The following is a 24,339-nucleotide window of genomic DNA, read 5'->3' on the forward strand; positions in this document are numbered from 1 at the left end:
TCTTCTTTAGTTCTCTCAGGCCTGGCTCATGGCGATGGTTCTCCACCCCACCGAGTGTGGTCTGCCTTTACACGTCACCAAAAAACAAACTTTGGTCATGTCTATCTAAGGCTACTTTCACACTAGCGTTCGGAGCGGATCCGTCTGATGTTTCCTCAGACGGATCCGCTCCGATAATGCAGACGTTTGCATCCGTTCAGAACGGATCCGTCTGCATTATTACTTAGAAAATTTTCTAAGTCAGAAAGTAGCCTGAGCGGATCCGTTCAGACTTTACATTGAAAGTCAATGGGGAACGGATCCGCTTGAAGATTGAGCCATATGGTGTCATCTTCAAGCGGATCCGTCCCCATTGACTTCCATTATAAGTCTGGACGGATCCGCTCGCCTCCGCACGGCCAGGCGGACACCCGAACGCTGCAAGCAGCGTTCGGGTGTCCGCTTGCTGAGCGGAGCGGAGGCTGAGCGCTGGCAGGCGGATGCATTCTCAGTGGATCCGCCTCCACTGAGAATGCATTGGGGCCAGACGGATGCGTTCGGGGCCGCTCGTGAGCCCCTTCAAACGGAGCTCACGAGCGGACACCCAAACGCTAGTGTGAAAGTAGCATCTAGTTCCACATTCTGTACAGTGAGAGGAAAGAGAGGGTTCTTTCACTGTGATTGACTGCCAGGAATAACTAAGGGAAGAAAAGGGGAAGACACTCTGGGTGACCGAGAAATTAGCACCATGAGAGTTACAGGGGTTTTTCAGGACACCACTGGTCCTTCAAAGCCATACATACAACACGGCTGTAGAAGAAAGTTTGCTATTTACTTACGATGTCGAGGCGGCATGGATCGCCTCCTGGAAGCTGGTCACATGATGCGCCTTTTCCTTATGAATATCCAACTTGTGCTGATGTCACGTCCATGTTTACCAGCTTTCTGTCCTGGGCTATGGATGGGATAGCACTTCTGTCGTGGATGAAACCAGAACCATTCCTCTCCCTGGCGCATTCGTAGAAGAGGTAGATTCAGGATGTTGCACGTGAGTCAGGGAGAGGAATAGTTCTTGCCCCATGCATAGCAGAAGTGACATCCCGTCCATAGCCCAGGACGAAAACCTGGAAAAGGGTGTGATGTCAGCAGCAGCTGGAGGAGCAGGACATGATTGGGTTCTAGGGAGGCTGATCCACGCAACTTTGGAATGGTAACTATATTACATACTTCTCCTACAGGTATGTTGTGTGCAATTGCAGGGTGGGTTTGTGGAACCTATCTATCTTCTATCTATCTATCTATCTATCACGTGCCTGCGCCGCCTGCTTCATTCATAAAGTAGGCCGGGCAGGCACGTGACGTCAGTCAGTCACGCTGTCGCTCGTCTGCCAGGCCGGCCTGCATTACGATATAACAGTAGCCCTGTGAGTAGGATATATTGAATGTTATACTACAGAGGGGGCAGCATGAATCATTATTAATTTAATTACACATTTTATATCTGTACTGGAGCGGCAATGGGGGGTCTGTGGATGACACTGTTAAGGGGTTGTAGATTTCCAAAAAAATAAAAATTAAAAAATGGAGACAGCACGTCCAAAAGGTGGATTTTTATTCCAGATGCTGTTAAGGGGTGTGTGTGTGTGTGGGGGGGTCTGTGGATGGCACTGTTAAGGGGGGGTCTGTGGATGGCACTGTTAAGGGGTGGGGGGGTCTGTGGAGGGCACTGTTATGGGGTGGGGGGGGGGGTCTGTGGATGGCACTGTTATAGGATGGGTGATCTGTGGATGCCATCCACAGATCCTCCATAACAGTGCCATCCACAGATCCTCCATAACAGTGCCATCCACAGATCCTCCATAACAGTGCCATCCACAGATCCCCCATAACAGTGCCATCCACAGATCCTCCATAACAGTGCCATCCACAGATCCTCCATAACAGTGCCATCCACAGATCCTCCACCCCATAACAGTGCCATCCCCAGATCCCCCATTAACAGTGCCATCCCCAGATTCCCCATTAACAGTGCCATCCCCATCTGGGGGGTTTCTTTGCTGGGCTGGACTTTTATAGCCCCCCCAAATTTTACTTGCATCCCTGTTCTCTAAAGGGGCGGTTTTAGGGGGCGGTCCTAGGGATGGGTAGGGGCGTGGCCAGGGGAGGGGGGGTGAGTTCCACCACCTTTTCTCTGAGAAAAAAAGCCCTGGATATACACCACTTTTGTAAGGTTGCTGGCATAGATTATAAGTTGTTGCACGCCCCGCAGGAGAAAGCAACAAAGTTAGGGCTCGTTCACACGAACATGTAAAGCCCGTGCCCGTGCTGTGCAGTCTGCAATGCACGGGCACCGTCCGTGGGGCAGGCGCATGGGGATCGCAGACCCATTCACTTGAATGGGTCTGTGATATTTCCGTTCCGCAAAAAGATAGAGCAAGTTCTATCTTTTTGCGGTGCTGAAGCATGGAACGGAACCCCAGAAAGCACTTTGTAGTGCTTCCGTAGTGTTCCGTCCTGTTCTTCCGTTCCTGACCATTCCGCATATCCGGATTAGCGGACCCATTGAAATGAATGGGTCCGCATCCGTGATGCAGAATGCACACGGAACGGTGCCCGTGTATTGGCAATACGGCAAAGTTCGTGTGAACTAGCCCTTACATAGAGGCCTGCAACTGAACATAACTTTGGGCTTCCTCCAGGAGCGCAGGCATAATTAAGACCAGCGTCTAAATCGCTATTCTAAATAAATGTGCCCCAAAACCCGTAAAACTGTGGCGGAAATGCATTTTTTTTGCCAATTCCACCCCAGTTGGTATTTTATTCCCACTTCCCAGTACATCATATGCAATGAAAGTACAAATTGTCCCGCAAAAGACAAGCCCTGATACGATGTGAATGGAAAAATGAAAAAGTTATGGCTTCGGGAAGGCGGGGAGGAAAAATGAAAACGTAAAAATGAAAAATCCTCCAGTACTCTAGGGGTTAATCAGGATTGAGGACTATTTTGCAAATGGCTTTATTTTTGCTATAAAAGTGTTCAGGTGAATAACTGTAGCCTGGTTTCATTACGGTCAATGTTTAGCAGGATAGAAAAAAACATTTCACTGGTTAATTAAATGGGGACTGAATAAATCCCCAGGTCCTGAGATGTCAGCAGACCAAGAGGGGGGAGGTTCAGGCAAATGACAAAATGAGACCTACATAAATTCCAAAATGAAATCTACGAGACTGCAAAGATTCCTGGCATCGTCACAAAACAGACAACCTGTGTTAATTGACTACCCGAGCACATCGCAGACATCTGCTTTACTCAGGTAATTAGGGATATCTCTTCCATTAAATTGTAAATCAGCACTCGAACGAGATTTGTTATAGACAAATTAAGGAAAGCAATTAAATAAAAAATTTTGTGAATTTAAAAAAACACAAAACAACTTATAATACATAACTAGACATTCTGCTTCTTCTCTGTTTACATCCAAAGCTCAAGACGTGTTCCCATTTCCACTGCTATATGACTAGTGGGATTCCAACCTCTGTGGCCCTGAGAATGAAGGGGTCGGAGTACTGATTCAGCACCTGCACAGCGGTGCTCCCGACCACCATGCTGCAGTGTCGTGCACAGCGGGTGGTCGTGCACTATTGTGCATAGATAGACTGCAGCTCTACCCCAGGGGCCCAAAGATCATAGCCCCATAGTCATAAATTGATAGTATATCCTGGCACTATGCCATCATTTTATCAGATGGGAGTACCCCTTTAACAGTCACAGACTGACACATTGCTGCAATCCCAGCGATCCATCGTAGACTGCAATAGATCCCAACAGCAAGTGTTTAGCGCCATCACAGGAAGAATAAAGCATTACAGATTTCCATAAAGTCCATGTAACGTGTGAACACGCCGGGTCCTCCAGAGTGAGAAACGCCCCTTGTAAACACACTATAATAACCAATGAGGGTCCTTAATGAGGGACGCCCTAAAATACTCCCTAGGGCATATGCTGATGGATTTGCTAACCCAGACAACACTTTTAAAGAGGATCCGCAACCTCTTCTGACAACTGGACCATCTATTCTTAGAACTCTATGATGCTATTCCTTCATTATTCCTGCTAAACGTTATGAATGAATTGCTAGCAGTTGGTAATAAAGGTCCAGCTGGGTGTTACCAGTTGGGGGAGTGTCCCTGCACAGTCTGACACTGGCAGCATTGCTTGGATAGTGTCAGACTGTAAAAAGACACATCTGAACCTTCATTGCAGACTGCTGGTTATTCATTCATAACTTCTAGAAGGAATAACAGAGGGATGGCACAACATACAGACATAAGAATCCATGCTCCAGAATTCATATTACATGGAGAATGCATGAAGCTATTACAACAGGCATGTCAGGAGAGGTAAAAGGTCCTCTTAACCACTTCCAGACCTGCACTCTACATGTATTACGCAGCCGACACTGTGCTATGGACCAGTGTCTTACACGTACAGTGTGCTGGTCAAGTGGAAGCTGCGCTCGCTTGATTCGTAGCAGGGGCCCCTGCTGTCTCTGCCGACATTGCTGAAAACTCTGATGCTGGTGGATTAACCCCTTAGATGTCTTGTTCAATGCTGACAGCTGCATCTAAGGGGTCTGCAGAGGGAAGGAGCTCCTTCTCTCACCCCATTGGCTCTCCCAATGTGAGTGCGGGATTCTGATGGCTGTTAAGGAATCGCTACATCCATAATGAACGGCTCTATAAAAATATCACATGATCTATCCCCTCAGGTGGACGCCATAAAAATAAATACACAAAAATGGTGCCAAAACAGCCTATTTTGTCACCTTGCCTCACAAAAAGCATAATATCGAGCAATCAAAAACTACTAAGTACCCCAAAACTGTAAAAAACCTTGCACAGTCCTCTCCACATTCATCTCTGCAACATATTCTTGGCAGCAAAATGCTCGCTCCACCCCTTGATAAATACCTTGAGGGGCAGAGTTTCTAAAATGAGGTCACTTCTCGGGGGTTCCATTTATTATTTCACCCCGGAGCCTCTACAGTTATCAGCACAAGCGGTGTAAATCACCACACTGGGCCTCAAAATGGTGCATGGTGCTCTTTCACTCCTGAGCCCTCTCATATGATCAGGCAAAAGATTAGGGAAACATGTAGGGTGCTTCAATGAAACATAGCATAATAATTAAAGGGTTAACTTTTCACACTGGCACAATTTGCACTATCTGTGTACATTCATTTTCCAAAAATACCTGTGGGGTCAAAATGCTCACTACATTCCTTGAAAAATTCCCCTTTTTGGGGGGGTTTCCATTGTAGGGGTACTTCAGAGTCTCTTCAAATGTGACGTGGTACTAAAAATCAGTCCAACAAAATCTGCCTTTAAAAAACAATTTGGTGCTCCATTCGTTCTGAGCCCTGCCATGTGCCGAACGTCCTTTCGGACAAGACACTCGATGAGGGGCAAGCCAAGAGTTCCATGGCAAATTGTGCCAGATCTGACCACAGGTCAAGCCTGCACACCCAGTAGTCCAGGGGTTCCTCACTTCTCAGAGAGTCCACATCGGCCGTTAACCCGATGTAGTCTGACACCTGTCGGTCTAGGCATTCCCTGAGGCTGGATCCGGAAGGCGGCTGTTGATGGGTTGGCTGAAAGAATGATCTCATATCCGAAGTGACCAACACCTCTTCAAATCGCCCTCTCCTTGCAGGCGCGGTAGGATTAGTACCCACACCTGTTTCGCTGTGGGTGGAAACTCCTCTGCCAGCGCCTGCAACAGAAGAATGCAGCATCTCTCGCAGCAAGGCCTGGAAATTCTGCATTCTGCCAGCCCTCTGTGATGCTGGAACATGTCCGCCATTTTGTGTTTATACTGGGGGTCTCAGTACATTGCCACCCAGTACTGGTCCTTGTCCTTTATGCTTTTTATACAGGGGTCTCTCTTCAAACACTGGAGCATGAAGGCTCCCATTTGCACTAAATTGGAAGCGGTGGAGCGCCCTGGCTCCTGCTCATCGCCCAGGAGAATGTCGTCCTCGTTCTCCTCCTCCCAGCCATGGACAACACCAGGGATCCCAGAAAAGTTTAAAGTCCCCCTCAAAGCCTGCTCTTGTTGCTCCTCCTCCCCCCAGCCACCATCCTCCTCTGACTCCTCTTCATACTCCTGCTGACTTGTCTCAGATGGAGTAGCCCCCCTGGGAATTCATTCAGCATTGTGACTTCCTCATCTTTCAGCTCCTGATCCTCGACGGCTTGATCAATGACATGACGCAATGCATGCTCCAGAAAGAAGGCGTAAGGTACGATTTCACTGATGGCGCCCTGGCTGCGACTGACCAGTTTGGTGATCTCATCAAATGGCCGCAGAAGCCTGCATGCGTTGCGCATGAGCAGCCACTGGCCGGTGAAAACTGGGGAACCTGTCGTGCCGCAGAGTTCGTACAGGTAGTCGTTAACGGCACGTTTCTGCTGGAGCAGCCTATCAAGCATATACAAGGTGGAGTTCCAGCACGACGGGCAGTCACAAATCAGACATCTGGCAGGCAAGTGGTTTCGCCGCTGAACGTCAGCAAGGCGAGCCATGGGCATGTAAGATCTTATAAAATGGCCAGAGATTTTCCTGGCCTGCCGCAAGACATCCTGGACCCCTAGGTATTTGGCAATGAATCGCTGCACTACTAAGTTCAGGACGTGTGCCATGCACGGCACGTGTGTCATTTTGCCCTGTTTTAGCGCACCAGTTTATATGGCAGGAGTTGACGGGCTAACAGTTTCGACAAGCCAGCGGTCAGCCATTGGGCAAGAGGGTTACCCGGCATCATCAATTTTTTACGCTCGAACATTTGGGCCACGGAAGCCTGCCTTCTGCCAGATGAACGCGACGACAGCACGGTGGAGTGGAGGACAAATGGTAGGAGAGTGGAGAAGGAGAAGAGGCAGGACGTGGACGCTGGGAGTGTGGCTTTGTGGGTTCTGACAGCATTGCTCCCACTGGGCTCGGTGATGGGAGGCCAGGTGCCTTCTTAAGGTGGTCGTCCCTAGTTGAGTATTGGGCTTACTGCGACTTATGCGTTGACAGCACAGGCTGCAGATAGCAACACTATTGTCAGCAGCTGACACGTTAAAAACCCACACTGCAGAGCCATGTGCCGGCGTCCTGGGAGCGCCAGAAGTGACCGTGCATGGTGGATGGCTCGCTCCAGATACATTTGCAGTCTGCTTTTTGCCTCCTGTGCCCAGTGAGCTCTGCCTGCTTCTCCTCCTTCTCCTCCCTCTCTGCTGCTCCGTCTCTCCCTCTGAACTCCCCTCCTCTTCCTCTCTTGTGGGCACCCATGTGATGTCCATCGACATGTCACCTTCACCACCACTGACATTAGAGATCTCGGAGTAGGCAGCAACAGCGGGGACCTCCCTCCTTGGGCTGATCTGGGTACTGTCATCAGACTGCTGGGTGGCGGCCATTGCTACCTCTTCCTCATCTGATGTCAAGAATGGCTGCGCAGATGTCAAGAATGGCTGTGCATCGGTCTGTGAATGGATGGAAAAATAATTCTTCTGACTCGAATGGAGGGGCTATGGTGGTGGTGGTGGTGGTGTCTTTGGGGGTGCACACAGCAGAGAGTGAGGAGGGTGCAGATACAGAGGATGAGGAGGGTGCAGAAGCCGAAGGCTTAGTGAGCCACTCAACCAGCTCTGGTGTGCCCTTTGAAGTAATCGCGCGCGCCTTCTCTAACTTCCCACTTAGGCTCTGTCCTGGTGCACCTGCCCGACCCCTACCACTTCTGCGGAATGGCCTGCCTCTTCCTCTGCCATCTCATTTTCAAAATGACTCTGTGCCTAAATCCCTAGAGAAGAGCAGTATTTGTGGAAGCCAGGTATATCGCATGCCTCAATCAATATTTGGTGGATGCAGGTATATCAATCCCCTAAATCAGTATTTTGTGGAAGCAGGTATATCGTAGCCCTCAATCAGTATTTTGTGGAAGCAGGTATATCAATCCCCTTAATCAGTATTTTGTGGAAGCAGGTATATCGCAGGCCCCAATCAATATTTTGTAGAAGCAGGTATATCAAACCCCTTAGGGCTCTTTCACACCTGCGTTCTTTTCTTCCGGCATAGAGTTCCGTCGTCGGGGCTCTATGCCGGAAGAATCCTGATCAGTTTTATCCTAATGCATTCTGAATGGAGTGAAATCCGTTCAGGATGCATCAGGATGTCTTCAGTTCCGGAACGGAACGTTTTTTGGCCGGAGAAAATACCGCAGCATGCTGCGCTTTTTGCTCCGGCCAAAAATCCTGAAGACTTGCCGCAAGGCCGGATCCGGAATTAATGCCCATTGAAAGGCATTGATCCGGATCCGGCCTTAAGCTAAACGTCGTTTCGGCGCATTGCCGGACCCGACGTTTAGCTTTTTCTGAATGGTTACCATGGCTGCCGGGACGCTAAAGTCCTGGCAGCCATGGTAAAGTGTAGTGGGGAGCGGGGGAGCAGTATACTTACCGTCCGTGCGGCTCCCGGGGCGCTCCAGAGTGACGTCAGGGCGCCCCAAACGCATGGATCACGTGATCGCATGGCACGTCATCCATGCGCATGGGGCGCTCTGACGTCATTCTGGAGCGCCCTGGGAGCCGCACGGACTGTAAGTATACCGCTCCCTCGCTCCCCACTACTACTACGGCAACCAGGACTTTAATAGCGTCCTGGCTGCCATAGTAACACTGAACGCATTTTGAAGACGGCTCCGTCTTCAAATACTTTCAGTACACTTGTTTTTTTGCCGATCCGGCATGTAGTTCCGGCAAGTGGAGTACACGCCGGAGCCGGACAACGCAAGTGTGAAAGAGGCCTTAATCAATATTTTGTGGAAGCAGGTATATCGCAGGCCTCAATCAATATTTTGTGGAAGCAGGTATATCAAATCCCTTAATCAGTATTTTGTGGAAGCAGGTATCTCGCAGGCCTCAATCAATATTTGGTGGAAACAGATATATCAATCCCCTTAATTAGTATTTTGTGGAAGCAAGTATATCGCAAGCCTCAATAAATATTTTGTGGAATCAGGTATATCAATCCCCTTAATCAGTATTTTGTGGAAGCAGGTACATCAAACCCCTTAATCAGTATTTTGTAGAAGCAGGTATATCGCAGATCTCAATCAGTATTTTCTGGAAGCAGGTATATCAATCCCCTTAATCAGTATTTTGTGGAAGCAGGTATATCACAGGCCTCAATAAATATTTGGTTGAAACAGGTATCTTAAACCCCTTAATCAATATTTTGTGGAAGCAGGTATCTTGCAGGCCTCAATCAATATTTGGTGGAAGCAAGTATATAAATCCCCTTAATCAGTATTTTGTGGAAGCAGGTATGTCAATCGCCTTAATCAGTATTTTGTGAAAACAGGTATATCACAGGCCTCAATCAATATTTTGTGGAAGCAGGTATGTCAAACCCCTTAGTCAGTATTTTGTGGAAGCAGGTATCTTGCAGGCCTCAATCAATATTTGGTGGAAACAGGTATATCAATCCCCTTAATTAGTATTATGTAGAAGCAGGTATATCACAAGCCTCAATCAATATTTTGTGGAAGCAGGTATATCAAACTGCTTAATCAGTATTTTGTGGAAGCAGGTATATGGCAGACCTCAATCAGTATTTTGTGGAAGCAGGTATATCAATCCCCTTAATCAGTATTTTGTGGAAGCAGGTATCTTGCAGGCCTCAATCAATATTTGGTGGAAACAGGTATATCAATCCCCTTAATTAGTATTTTGTGGAAGCAGGTATATCGCAAGCCTCAATCAATATTTGGTGGAAGCAGGTATATAAAACCCCTTAATCAGTATTTTGTGGAAGCAGGTATCTCGCAGGCCTCAATCAATATTTGGTGGAAGCAAGTATATCAATCCCGTTAATCAGTATTTTGTGGAATCAGGTATATCGCAGACCTCAATCAGTATTTTGTGGAAGCAGGTATATCAAACCCCTTAATCAGTATTTTGTGGAAGCAGGTATTTCAATCCCCGTATCAGTATTTTGTGGAAGCAGGTATCTTGCAGGCCTCAATCAATATTTGGTGGAAAAAGATATATCAATCCCCTTAATTAGTATTTTGTGGAAGCAGGTATATCGCAAGCCTCAATCAATATTTGGTGGAAGCAGGTATATTAAACCCCTTAATCAGTATTTTGTGGAAGCAGGTATCTCGCAGGCCTCAATCAATATTTGGTGGAAGCAAGTATATCAATCCCGTTAATCAGTATTTTGTGGAATCAGGTATATCGCAGACCTCAATCAGTATTTTGTGGAAGCAGGTAGCTCAAAACCCCTTAATCAGTATTTTGTGGAAGCAGGTATTTTAATCCCCGTATCAGTATTTTGTGGAAGCAGGTATATCCTAGGCTTCAATCAATATTTGGTAGAAGCAGGTATATCAAACCCCTTAATCAGTATTTTGTGGAAGCAGGTATATCACACCCCTCAATTAATTTTTTTACCACAACAGTTATATCACACCACCCTGTTTATTTGGGGCAACAGTATTTGGTGCAACAGTATTGCAGCCTTTATACAGTATTTTGTGGAAGAAGGTATATCACACCCCTCAATCAGTTTTTGGGGGGGGGGGCAACAGATATATCACACCTGTTGCAAATAGTTTTTCCAATAGCAATTGTCCCTCTATATAGCTGCGGTATCGCAGCAGAACCGCACACAACTGCTGCACAATACAAATGCACTATATACTTTCTATGTTAGAAAGTATATTATAGGTATATCACACCCTTCAATCAGTTTTTGGGGGCAACAGGTATATCACACCCATTGGAAATAGTTGTTCCAATAGCGTTTGTCCCTCCATATAGTTGCGGTATCGCAGCAGAACCGCACACAACTGCTGCACAATACAAATGCACTATATACTTTCTATGTTAGAAAGTATATTATAGGTATATCACACCCCTCAATCATTTTTTGGGGGGCAACAGGTATATCACACCTGCTCCAATTAGTTGTTCCAATAGCATTTGTCCCTCTGTATAGCTGCGGTATCGCAGCAGAACCACACACAACTGCTGCACAATACAAATGCCCTATAATATACTTTCTATGTTAGAAAGTATATTATAAGTATATCACACCCCTCAGTATATCACACCTATCGATAGCACACCTATACCAGTCCTTAAAAGGACTTTTGTGGCCCTATTAGCTAGTGTTTGGTGTCCCTAACAGCCTATCCCAGCTCCACAAAGCAACCTCTCCCTACACTGGCAAAACACAGAATGTAAAATGGCGGCCAGATCGGGTTCTGTAATAGGGTGGGGGTGTGTCCATGTGCTGAAATGTCTCAATTGGCTGTTCTGTCCCACCTGATGCATGTGTCATGGTTCAATGTTTGGCGCAATGCAAAAGAATATGGCGCCAGCGGACATCGCCATATGTTCACATGTTCGGCGAATCGCAAACACGCAAAGTTTGACGCAAAATGACCGCCAGGCCAACCGCAAGGCCATCTCTGCAAATTGGTTGCTTCTGTGTACTGCAGAATGACAATAATTATAATTGTGGTTTATTTTGCTTTCAACCCTTGCTGTGTTAAAGGAAAACATGGATTAAAATGGAAAATCTGCCAAAAAAAGTTACTGTATTGTTTTGCTTACTAAAACAACAGGAAAGCGTTACTTTGTATCATTTACTTCAATTAAGCCATCAATCAATGCTCATACTTCTTCTAATACCATTGGTTATACTATAACTAGGGAGGAACGAACCCGTTGAAGTTTGAGTTCGCTGGGTTTGGCCGAATTTCAGGTCAAAGTTCGGGTTCGGGACCCAAACTTGACCCCGAACGTCAATCAATGGGGACCCGAATTTCACTTTATTATTCTCCATTATAACATGGATATATCGGAAAATAATAGCATTCTTAAGACAGAATGTAAAAGAACATGGCCATTTTGGGGTTAAAAAACAACTCACCTCATCCACTTGATCGGGGTGCAGCAGCTTCTTCTATCTTCATTGAACAGGACTTGCCAAAGGATCTGTGATATGCCTGATGACGTCACCACGTGGGAGAGCGCGGTGATGTCCACGCGCACATCGCAGGTCCTCTGGCAGGTCCTGCTGAATGAAGATAGAAGAAGCTGCTGCATCTCGATTAAGTGAGTGAGGTGAGTTGTTTTTTTTAACCCTTAAATTACCATATTCTTTTGCATTCTGTCTCAAGAATGCTATTATTTTACGATATAACCATGTTAAAACGGAAAATAATAAACTGAACACCGAACCCGAACCCAGACTTTACTGAAAAAACTAGCAAAGTTCGGTACAAATATAAGGAAGTTGATTATATGTGTAGATGCGTTTAAGGCTCATGCACACGAAAGTATTTTCTTTCCGCTTCCGTTCAGTTTTTTTTCCGGACCGTGTGCGGAACCATTCACTTCAAACTTCAATTGGTCTGCAAAAACAACGGAAAGGACTCCATGTGCATTCCGTTTCCGTATTTCTGTTACGCAAAAAAGTAGTGCATGTCCTATTATTGTCCAGAAATCACGGTCCGAGGCCCCATTCAAGTCAATGAGTCCGCAAAAAATACAGCACGCACACGGAACACATCCCTATGTCATCTGTATTTCATCAGTATTTTGCGGATCCATTCTGTAGAAATGCTATGCCCAGCCCATATTGCTCATGTGTTTGGTGATTAATAAATTACTGTTTCCTTTTCCGATTCGCAAAAAACAGATCGTATACAGAAACCATACGAATATGTTTTGTGGAATAACGGAATGGAAGAGGACTTAAATCAGAGAAAAAAAAACTTAGAACAATGGATCAGTGGAAAACGGACAGCAAAACAACAACGGTCGTGTGCATGAGCCCTTAAAGTTAGGGTCCATTCACACCACGTCCGTGTGTGTTTTGCAGATCCACGGATCCGCAAAACACGGACATCGGCGATGTGCGTTCCGCATTTTGCGGACCGCACATCGCCGGCATTCTTATAGAAAATGCCTTTTCTTGTCCGCAATTGCGGACAAGAATAGGACATGTTCTATTTTTTTCAGGATCGGAATTGCGGACCCGGAAGTGCGGATCCGCAATTCCGGATCCGGGCAGCACATCGTGCTGCCCCATAGAAATTAACTGGTCTGCAATTCCGTTCTGCAAAATGCGGAACGAAATTGCGGACGTGTGAATGGACCCTAAGGTTGTGGATCAGGTTAGTAATTGTGATTGAATATGTCATAGAAGAAGCTTATGTTGAAATGGTTAATGAAGAAAAGGGGTGTGTTTCAGCTCCAATTTGCTTTAATTCCTGTCAAACACCTGCAGGGTTAACAAAATTTATAAAATCATTTTTGGAAATTTTCTTGAAACATTAAAAAATTGCTTCAATTCTAAACATCCTAAGAAAATAAAATTACATTTACAAAATGATGGTAACTAATAACTAATACTAAATTATGGTAACTAATAACTATTTAATGAGGTATCACTATATGTCTTAAAAGCAGAGAAATTCTAATTTAGAAAATAGCACATTTTTCAAATTTTAGATTTCTAAAATTTAGATTTTGTTTTAAAAAAAATAAAGGTCAAATATTTTGACTCAAGTTTACCACTAACATGAAGTACAATGTGTCACGAGACATATCAGATTTCCAAAATTTGGCTTGGTCCTTAAGGTGAAAGATGTCTGGGTCCTGAAGGGGCTAAAGAATACCTTCAGCAAGCCAACATTAGACCTTGCCCAACCCTCCCCCCAATAGTAGTAAAAATAATATAATAATCAAGCACCTACCCATAGATCCTAGCCTTGAGAAGCATCGCCCCTTTGTTTTCAAAACTAATGTATTGGATAGAATCCAAACCTCTGTCTTGCGTCTCAGTAATAATCTTACTCTCTAAAGTTATAATTGTAACAGCTTTCTTGCTAAATATCAACTCGAGTCTGCAACAGAAGTCGCCATCCCCCAGCTTCCCACTTCATTAACTAAAGCAAGTGTGTGGGCTGCATTCATTAATGTGAAATAAACGCCACTTACTGCATACATTCATTCATTCAGCTCAGGTAAGTGGGAAGTCTGAACCCTCAGCATATTGTACTGAAAGGAATGAGTCAGAGTGGGTGGCGCAATTCTACGGAATATTAAGCGAATAAGATTTATAAATCAAAAACATAATGGCCTGTGACATAGAGAATATGATGATGTTTAAAGGGATAGTGAACCTTAAAAAGGACACCTTTTTTTAATCACATATTAACAGCCTATATGTGAAAATTCCAGAAATAAATTGATGGTTTTCTGGATATAATTTTTGAAGTCACTCTATGTGTTCTACTTCCTGTCCTGGCTCTTTTAAAGGCTATGGACACCTTCAGAGGGGGCAATATTTTTTTTTTGTGATTGCATTTTACTCATTTTGGGCCAAATTTTTTTTTTTCAATTGGTGTTTATTAAAAATATGGAGCCGTTCTGTCACAAAGGGTTAACTCTGCATGTATGTGTGAATCGTACTTTTTACGTTCACTTTGTGCCGGTTATCTAATAAACCTCATTTCTAAATGATTAAAAGGTCATAAATACTTATTTAAAGGCTGTGTTAGACCTGCAGATTTTGCAGACGACTGTCGGGAAGGAAACTTTCCTTTCCGACAATCTCCTGCTTGTCAGTGTAGGAGACTGCTTCTATTGCATGCGGAAATCTCCTCCACAGTATGATGAGGAGCGATCCCTAATGCCATCGCTTGTCCCCATACAGAATCTGTTTGCCGGCAGCAGATTGTGATTAGACAGCAAGATATGCTGCCAGGAAACAATGAGTTTTAAACCTGCTGAAAGATTGTGATTGCCGGCAGTAATCACAATTGATGATAGGCGGCAGTATTACACTGCCAGATCATCGCTAATGAGAATTCCTACCAACACTTGTCAGCAATTATCTGTCTGGCAAACGACTGGTGTAATACAGCCTTAAGTCACATTCTTATCAGTAAGATAAGAATTGAGCTTTAGTGTGTGTTAATAAGGTCAGAGATATCCTGCTACTAGAGAAACTCAAGGCTGCACAAAGACAGGGAATCAACATTTTTAATAAAGAGTAAGACCAATTGAAAAAGTAATTTTTAATGCAAAATTAGTACACTGCAACAACAACAAATTGCCTCCAATGGTCTACATAACTTTTAAATTTTATTTGCTAGTTTATTAGAGCTAGACATGTATACCTGAGTTAGTCTGTTAATGATTATCAAAAGATCTGTAATTACCTTATAATAACAGCTTTCATTAATGTCCTCTGTCCCTTTCCACTGCTCCCTTAAAAAAACGTTACTAGGGCTTGTCTGTCTCCCAACTTAATGTAAACAGAAGACGGAGGGGCGGTCCTTCACACTGCATGCATGCATTAGGCTTCAGAGTGAAGAGGCATGTCTCTCAGTAATCCAATCTGATTGGCTGGCAGGGAGTGTGTATGGGAATGTGTATCGGAGTGTGTATGGGAAGTGAGGGAAAGCAGTTTTGGCCTCAGAGAACTGGCAGAGGAGCCATCTTGAGAAGGTCCTCATATTGTAAATGCTTAAACAGCCGTAACTAAGGGAAAAACTCAAGGAAAACAGGGGTATGTGAAGAAACTAAAGATTGCTTTATGCATAATGCTGCTGCAGCAGTAATATATGCTAAAATGGATTTTTGATGAAAACACGACAGTTACCCTTTAACTTTCTCAGTCAGACCATCACGGTGGCCAAAAAGTGACTCCATTAGAGCGTCACGTTTTACACTGATCAATGCAATGCTCTCCTGTGAGCATCTTAATATAGTCCTATCGAGAGAACTATAGAGGTGCCCTACTGATATCCCAATTCTACACCTATTATTATCATGAGGATTACCTTGCAGATTGCAGTCCTCCCCTCACAGCAGTAGTAAACTGACAATGGAATATCTATCTGTATATGAGGTCTTACTGTTGTGCTGACTGCTACATGAGAATAACATTAAATTTTTTATGACAAAGTACTACTCAAATTCAAAAAGAAAAACAGCCAAAAAAAATCCTTGAATAATGTTTAAAAAATACCCTGTTTTTATGGAAGTGCCTCTCTAAATGCTGTATTCATTGGCTGCATGATTGCTAGAGGTAGGCTCACTGTAGTGTTCTTCAATGGAAGAAAATCAGCTGATTGGGGTGGGGTGGGGAGGCTCAGAAGCAGAACCTTTTGCAATCATCTGATCACTGGGCTGATTTTATTAAGTATTATCGTAGGATCTGAGGTTTAGGAAAAATAGAAATAACACAACTTAGGTGCATAAAGAGTATACTTAACTATAATACAAAGGTATACAAAGATAAAGTAAAGTACCAGTTACCAAAAGTCATCCAAACAAATGGCACTTGTCCGACACCCATATGAAACAAATGGAGGAGGTGCTAGCAAGACACATCAAACCTTGATGATAGCTAAGTGTTTTCTTGTCTCCTAGCCTCTCCTACCCCTACCTAAAGGTTAGTACACATGTACAGTCACTTCATACTGCAGGAATGTGGCTAGGTATCGAATATCTTTAACCATTTACATTACAAGGAATTAAAGTGGAAATACTAATTACAACTTTACTATATGCTATACACATAAAAAGTGGTTGTCTGGATGACAACAGCTATTTTGGTGGGTTCACACATGAAACATGTAATAAAATTCTTCCAATTATTGCTTGGCAAAACCAAACACAAAATTTTGTCCACTTGGATATTACAGGTAAATCATATTTTCATCAACACAAAATCATGGCAAAATGTGCGATCTCACTTCATAATAATTATGGTAGGTGCAAGGCACAAGACCACCATGTGTGAACCCATTAGAATTAATAATCAAAATGTTAGTACTCAATGCCATTCTTCTGCATCTAAAGCCAGAATAATATTTTTTTGTATTAGCAAAGGCATGGCTTCTAGATTATGTCCCCACTTTAAAAACACTAATACCTTTCAAATGGGTTTTACCTACAGGATAGCAGATAACCACTCGGGCCAATGGGACCTCCAGCAATCACGAAATTACAGTTTCAGGAGTTCCTTATGAGAATGGAGTGTGCATGCATGACCACCACTCCATTCACTTCCATAGAACTGCTGAGTACCAAACTTGCACTTTCTTTGGCAGTCCCATAGAAGAGAATGCATTGGTGGTCACACATGCACACCATACACTTGGACCTTCATGATCACCCACCTATTTTGTGGATAGGGGATTAGTGCTATTAGTAGGAAAAATGATGATGTCAGTGAGGCTACAGAAATCAGTAAAGAACCCGAAACCCTTCTGTGAAGATATTTTCATAACTTGGAATCTGAGGCATGTATACTACAAAATTGTATACTGTAGATTTGGTCACTACATGTCCAGGTACTACAAGAGAATTAACTACTGAAAAACCTCTAAATAAAAGTTAAGCGTCACTTTGGCCCACATTTACTAAGACTGGCATAGTAGGACTACATCATTTAGGACATTTTGAGTCTTAAAGGTTAGAAAATAAAATCCATAACGACTTTAAATGGGTTTTCCAGAATAACTATGCCTTTTAAAATGTACACTCATGTGGTTGCTTACCTCATGTACATCTTCTCCATGCTTTTTTTCAATTAGGACTCTCCTGACCTGTTTTTACCAAGTAAACCAATCACTCTGGCTGTTTCCTTCTTTTATGTATCACTTTCTGTTCCTGTATCCAAACCCATGATGCACTTCTTTTTCCTTTGTCACAGCTCCAGCGCCGTCCTTAACAATGCCCAACTAGTTTATAGCTCCTCTCACCCAGTTAGTTACTTAGACACTCCCCTAACACTGCCCCGCCCATGGACATCACATCACAGGAAATAAAAAAAAGAGCTGCATGGACATAGCCCATAACAGAAGATAGAAAGAATAAAGGTAAAAGAAATGCATTATAAAATAACACTGGACTTAATAAATTATTATTTTATAGGGTGTTGATACAAACCTATAGCTTAAATAACTTATAAATAACTTAATAAGATAAATGTATAAATAAGTATCTTAATAAATGTAAAAACTATGTCCTCTTTCAGACTATGCCTACTATACTTTTGGTTGTCAGTTTTCAAATTTGGCAAATGAAAAAAATAACAGATTTTTCGCAAACCTCTTCTCATGTCACTGTTTGCAACCTTTTTGATTCTGCTTACTCAAAAAGTGGCATAAACTTCTTAATAAATGTGAACTCAGACTTCTGATGTGATGGTTTGTAAGCAGCAGTAGGACATTTATAAACACAATTCCAAATAATCAGGTCAAATACACAAAAAAGTAAAAAAAAAAAGAAATAGGAAGAATCAGTGAAGTGCAGCAGTTGCCAGTTTCGGCAGCTTGCTGACTTAGAAACACATTAAAATTATCAGAGACAAATTTATAACGTCTGAATGTTGACTGAGCATCGGCAAATGTTTATAAAGAAGTCAAGCATAAAAATGTTAACTAAAAATATACACTTGTCAAAATAGCGCAGCTCACACCAGCTGACAAATCTGTCAAATTATAACACTTTGCAACAAAAAGCAAACATTTAGCGATGTTCTCTATAGAAATGAAAACTTTAGATTAGATTAGATTTGGAGCTTTAATCCCAGATAATTGATGCTAAGAACCTGGTGTTTTTCTGTTTTCATTGACAGGATGTTCCTAGTGGGCAGTATTTGTTAAGCAGGGGTGTGTCTTATGGACATAGTTGATTATATGTAAAAAAAAAAAAACATGCCTTTCCCTTCTTCTGTATGCTCTTGTTATCGTACCATGGTCTTCAAACCAGATTTCTACTGGGGTTCTTGGGCCACCTGAGGAATGTTTTATCTATTCAGAACATTATGTGGATAGCTTGTAAAAAAAATTTGGCATAAAGGGAATTTATCTATAGTTTATCTATAGTTTATTGACACCAAGAATCTACTAGTGGATAACTGTTAATGTTATGTTCTAATCTATTGTTTGCACTGTTCTTTGCACCATTTGCTTTTACTTATCAAGAACAGCTACAATGTGTCTTGGGCATGTATTGCTGTGGCTGAAAAAAGTTTCTGTCATGCTGCTTGTGATTTTGAGTTCTACACCTCGCTGCTAGGAGCTGCAGAAAATTGAAGTTATTTATGGACCCCTTAGCTGGAAACTGGAGAGTAGAGAAATGTCTATTTGAGGAACTACATTGAGAGGGCTTTGGGACTTAGGACCTTGCTCCAGCTCAGCCAGACCATTGTCGGCAAACTGCTTTGTAAGACTGTGTACCTCCATCTTGTGTCGACGTGGCTGGCAAGTAAAGAAACCATGAGTTCCTTTTTCAACTTCATTTCAGTCTCCTGAGCTTACACAATAACACCAAACGCAGCCCACCTTTCAGCAGCTAGGAGACTCTATACAAGGTGCACCCTGGGGAACAACTAGTTCCATTATCCCAAGTGTGACCCACTGCACCAGCCCTAGGAGAGAGGATGGTTTGTTGGTGAGAAACCAAGCCACTGTGAACACCATAACTATCAACTACACTGTGTCCACTTCTACTCCCATCCTCTTTACAGTCCCCCTGTGTTGCAGCAATGCCACCATCACCATTGTCTTCATTTATAAGGTTCTAAAAATGACCAATACTGCTATAGATCAGTAACAAAGGGGGGGGGGGGATTGGGTGTGGAGACACTCCCAATCTCCCTCCAAGCAGACCCTGGAAAAGCGCCAATCAATGGGGTGGGAAGGACGCTGGGACAAATGGATTAAAAGGAGAAAAAAGAAAAAAAGGGGACGGTGGGGGGGGGTTGGGCTTGCAAACAAATAATTGCGAGATATTGTGTGGATAATATAAGGCAATAAAAAACAAAGGTGTGGATTAAAATCAATGGGTATAGAAAACGATGGAATAAAATAAAATAAAAAAATATATATAGATATATAGTATCACTTTAAAAATAGTGTAGCTTTAAAAATCGCCACAGATACTACTCCTGATGAAGGGACATCGTCCCGAAACGCGTTGAGCCAGTTTTTATACACTAAATAAAAGAAATTTTAACAGAAGCTTCCTGACTGTGGCTGCCTTCATCTTTCACCATCTTGAGGCGAACCTGGCTGGGGGGGTATTGGTTTACCGGTGTATTATGCTTATCCGAGTAAACACCCCCCCCCCCCCCCGTGAAGTGAGTAACATCTTAATGTGCATACTTACACCGAAGTGTATTCATTTGTGCATTTATTCACCACTGTGGCGATTTTTAAAGCTACACCATTTTTAAAGTAATACTATATATCTATATATATATTTTTTATTTTATTTTATTCCATAGTTTTCTATACCCATTGATTTTAATCCGCACCTTTGTTTTTTATTGCCTTATATTATCCACACAATATCTTATTTGTTTCCAAGCCCAAACCCCCCCCCCCACCGCCCCCTTTTTTTCTCCTCTTTTTTTCTTCTTTTAATCCATTTGTCCCAGCGTCCTTCCCACCCTATTGATTGGCACTTTTTCAGGGTCTGCTTGGAGGGAGATTGGGAGTGTCTCCACACCCAATCCCCCCCCCCCCCTTTGTTACTGATCTTCATTCACCTGCAGACACTTCTGCAGGGCTGACCCTGCGCAGAAGCCTTTCCTCTGCCCCCCCATCCTTATCCTCCCCTCTATCCCCTGGCGCCTCCAGTTACTCCGGGTCCCATGGACACCTGCTCCATTGGATCCCTGTAACCCTCAAACTCTCTCTCTTTCTCCACAGTACTGCTATAGCCAGTTTATGTAATGTTTCAAATTTTGCATCAAGATGCAGGAGCTTCAAGTTCTAACTCAGTTCTGGTCCCACCAATAAACGGGTGGTAATCCGATGACGAATGACCGAAACACCCATGCAACCAATCAACCACTCACATTATGTTGGATTTGATGTCTGGAGACCTGAAGAAAAGCAATGTTCCTTGTTCCATAACTTAAAAAACTATAGAAGAAAATTCACCGGCACACTTAACAGCTCTGCCATCCCTCAGGCACAAGCTCATTTCTATTTTATCTAATACCAAGCTCAGCATGGGGCACAAGATGCTTCATAAAACAGCTCTATGTCAGGACCAAGCTTCAGTAGAATTCCTCTTACCTGAGAAAGCATTGTTCGTGTTCAGGAAATAAATCTCTTCTCGTCCATCGCCATCTATATCACAGGCGGTGACCCCAATGGCATTGCCCTGGCGATCCCGGAGCGGATAATAGGGAGAGCTCCTCTCATCCACCGCTATGTTCACCAGGCGACCTTTTTCTTTGATATATTTCAACACAAGATTGGGTCCATTATATCTATAAAAAGAGGCAAAAAAATTGAAAATGAATAAAAAGGACAATAAACAGGGAGCGTTTTCTCCCGAGTCAAAGAAGCCTTCATATCTATGGAGCAATAGACAATATGCTATTATGTCAAGATACATATTTTTTTTTTTTTTAGGTACCATATTTGTATTTTAGGAATCAGGTCATTCATAGAAAATACTCCAACAGTTAATTGCAATATAATGCACTAAAGCTAATATTCTGAAAGCAAAACAAAATCATACAATCTAATCTTGATAGCTATTCTTCAGCCCGGTGTATTCAGATCATTAAATTAATGTTGGCCAAACCTGATGATTTTGGCTGGACCATCAGGTTCCTGCATACTCCCCCAAAAAAGGAGAAGGAGGGTCTAGCAGAGGAAGCAGGCGGAGCAAGAATGGACAGAGTGGCTTGGGCCCACCCTCGGTGCACATAACTTCTCATTTGCATATGGTCATTGCATAAGTCCTTTTTCTCCAGAATAAAGCAACAAACCACTAAGTGAAATGTGTCATTACATTCAGCAGAACTAGCCCTACAAGACATCCTGCCTGGTTTATCAGTGAATTTGTTGGTGAAAGATTCTCTTCAAAGTCCCCTAACATAAAGAGTTATTTATGCATTCCCATAAGTGGACCTCTGATAACAACAAGCAGGCCGTGTTAAGTTTACAAAAAAAAATCAAGAATAGCGACACCACACCATATATTCAAATTATCAAAAAACATAGGGGCACATTTATTAAGACTAGCGTAAGCCCCTGCACTGGAGGTGGGTCCGCCAAAGTTATGTAGAGGCGCCGGCAACTACGTAACTTTGGCAGATCCACCGCTGCTTCTAAATGTAAGACAGCCTCCTTGCTGTCCATGATAAAAATAGAAGTTACCTCCATACCCACACAGAACCAGGAACTAAAATGTGGCATATAATTGATAAGGACAAAGCATCAGCATAAGAACCAGTAAACATAACCCTAAAAGGGGGAATATGATTCAAAGTGCAAAAAAAATGCAAAGTTCAAGTAGGGTTGCACCAGGTATCGAATTATCGATACTTTTGTACTGGTATCGATTCAATACCGGGATTTGACATTAACTGATACTAGGCTGCGCAGCCTAGTATCAGAGAACATGGTGCGCGCTGCTCTCAGAAAGCTCCATGTTCTCCTCAGCAGCACAGGGGAGAAGAAGAGATTCTTTCCTCCCCACTGTGCCGCCGCTGTTGCCAATAAGAAGGGAGATCGTAGTGCCCTGTCATATAGCCTGGGTGCCGGGTATGTGATTCTGCAGCCAGCACCCGCCTCCTGTATTTGTATTAAAAGGTTACTTATCTTCATTGGTGGCGCAGTGCGCCCAACCCTCCCCCCAGTATTAAAGTCATTGGTGGCGCAGTGTGCCCCCCCCAAAAAAAACAGTATTGTAATCATTGGTGCCACTGACCACAGGGTCCCCTCATATTCATTCATTGGTGGCAGTGGTAGCTTCTGATCGGAGCCCCAGCAGTGAAATCGCGGGGCTCCGATCTGTTACCATGGCAGCCAGGACGCTACTGATGCCCTGGCTGCCATGGTAAGCTCCCTGCTGCTGTGTGCACTATGCACAGGGCAGCAGGGAGAGTGTGAAGTCCTATTCACCCTAATAGAGCTCTATCAGGGTGAATACAAGGGATGAAAAGATCACAGGTTCTAGCCCCTAAGGGGGCTAATAGTTATTAAATAAAAAGTAAAAAAAAAAAAAAGGTTAAAAAAAACCCACCAAAATATTAAATATAAATCACCCTCTAAACAATAAATAAATAAACATATTACATATCGCCACGCCCGAAAAAGTGCAAACTATTAAAATATAAAAATAGATCTCCTATGGGGTGAACGCCCTAACAAATAAAAAATAAAAACCGCACGATTCGCCATTTTTTTTGTCACCTTGTCCCCCCAAAAAGGATCAGACTGTTTGATTATGGGCCGGACGTTCCATAAAATGCGGAATGCACGTGGCTTTTTTGGTGTTTTATTTTTTTCGCGTGGTATCGAATAGTATCGAGTATCGCATAAAAATTTTGGTATCGTGACAATCCTGAATCGAAGGAATATTTTTAATCTGGATTTGTTACAATAAAGATTACAGAACTGGTGAGGACCCGTATTTGGGAAAGGAATTTGCAATTTAAGTGTCAGCTAGCCAAAATAGGCCAATTTCCTATTTTGTCCCAGATAGTAAAATATAACTTTTAATAGATCATAAAAAATAAAGAGGTAAGTCTCAATACAAAATACTAAGTGAGCACAAAATAGTGAGGTTAAAACTGACTGATAACCATTGATAACGCAAAGGTATTGTATCGCTTGAAATTGGCAGCCGGGAGTGCACTTCCCTATGCTGGCTCGCTGCCTATATTAGAATATCTACATATGCAGCGTCCCACTACGTGTGTGTGGGCACTGCTTAAAAGTACTTTTTTATCTTAACAATTGCATTGTACAGTATGGTATAACTTTGCATTTGTGCAACTGCAAAATCCCTGTTAACAGGCCTATTAGGTGCAATTTATACATCCCACCACTAGATGGGGATAAAGATCAGGTCCTATATATACTCAGGTCAGGCCTAGGGAGACAGATCAGACAGGTCAGTGTGAAGATCAGTGTGTAAATTGACACTGAGAGAGTGAAAAGGTGCAGATCCAGCACATCAGCTCTAAAGAAAAGTTCTAGTCCAGAGAAGGACAAAAGAAAAGGACAGATTCAAATTCAGCCAAAGGATAAAAGCCGTAACCCAGGCAGAAAGGACCTTTGGAATATTTTAGGTGAAGGATACCATAGCCTCCGGCAACCTCACCAAGGTTCCACTGATATTGAAGTAACCCACTGCTCCAAAACCACAAAACCTGATAAGCCTACAACAGTGGATTTGCAGAATTACCTCTGTATCATCTAAAAACTGCATAATTGTACTACTGCAACTGAAAGACATCCAAAGTAA

The 24,339-nt window shown here is 43.2% G+C and overlaps 1 protein-coding gene across 1 annotated transcript in view; it reads right to left on the minus strand.

The window, feature by feature from the left end:
• Positions 1-24,339, minus strand: part of CRTAC1 (cartilage acidic protein 1) — a 603,594-nt gene that overhangs the window by 372,207 nt on the left and 207,048 nt on the right. Inside the window, exon 3 of the mRNA XM_040437595.1 lies at positions 21,150-21,346. Within this exon, the coding sequence (XP_040293529.1) occupies positions 21,150-21,346 (197 nt within the window). The remainder of the gene's footprint in view (positions 1-21,149; positions 21,347-24,339) is intronic.

Source organism: Bufo bufo, chromosome 6 (assembly GCF_905171765.1).
Source record: "Bufo bufo chromosome 6, aBufBuf1.1, whole genome shotgun sequence".
Classification (NCBI taxonomy): Eukaryota; Metazoa; Chordata; class Amphibia; order Anura; family Bufonidae; genus Bufo; species Bufo bufo.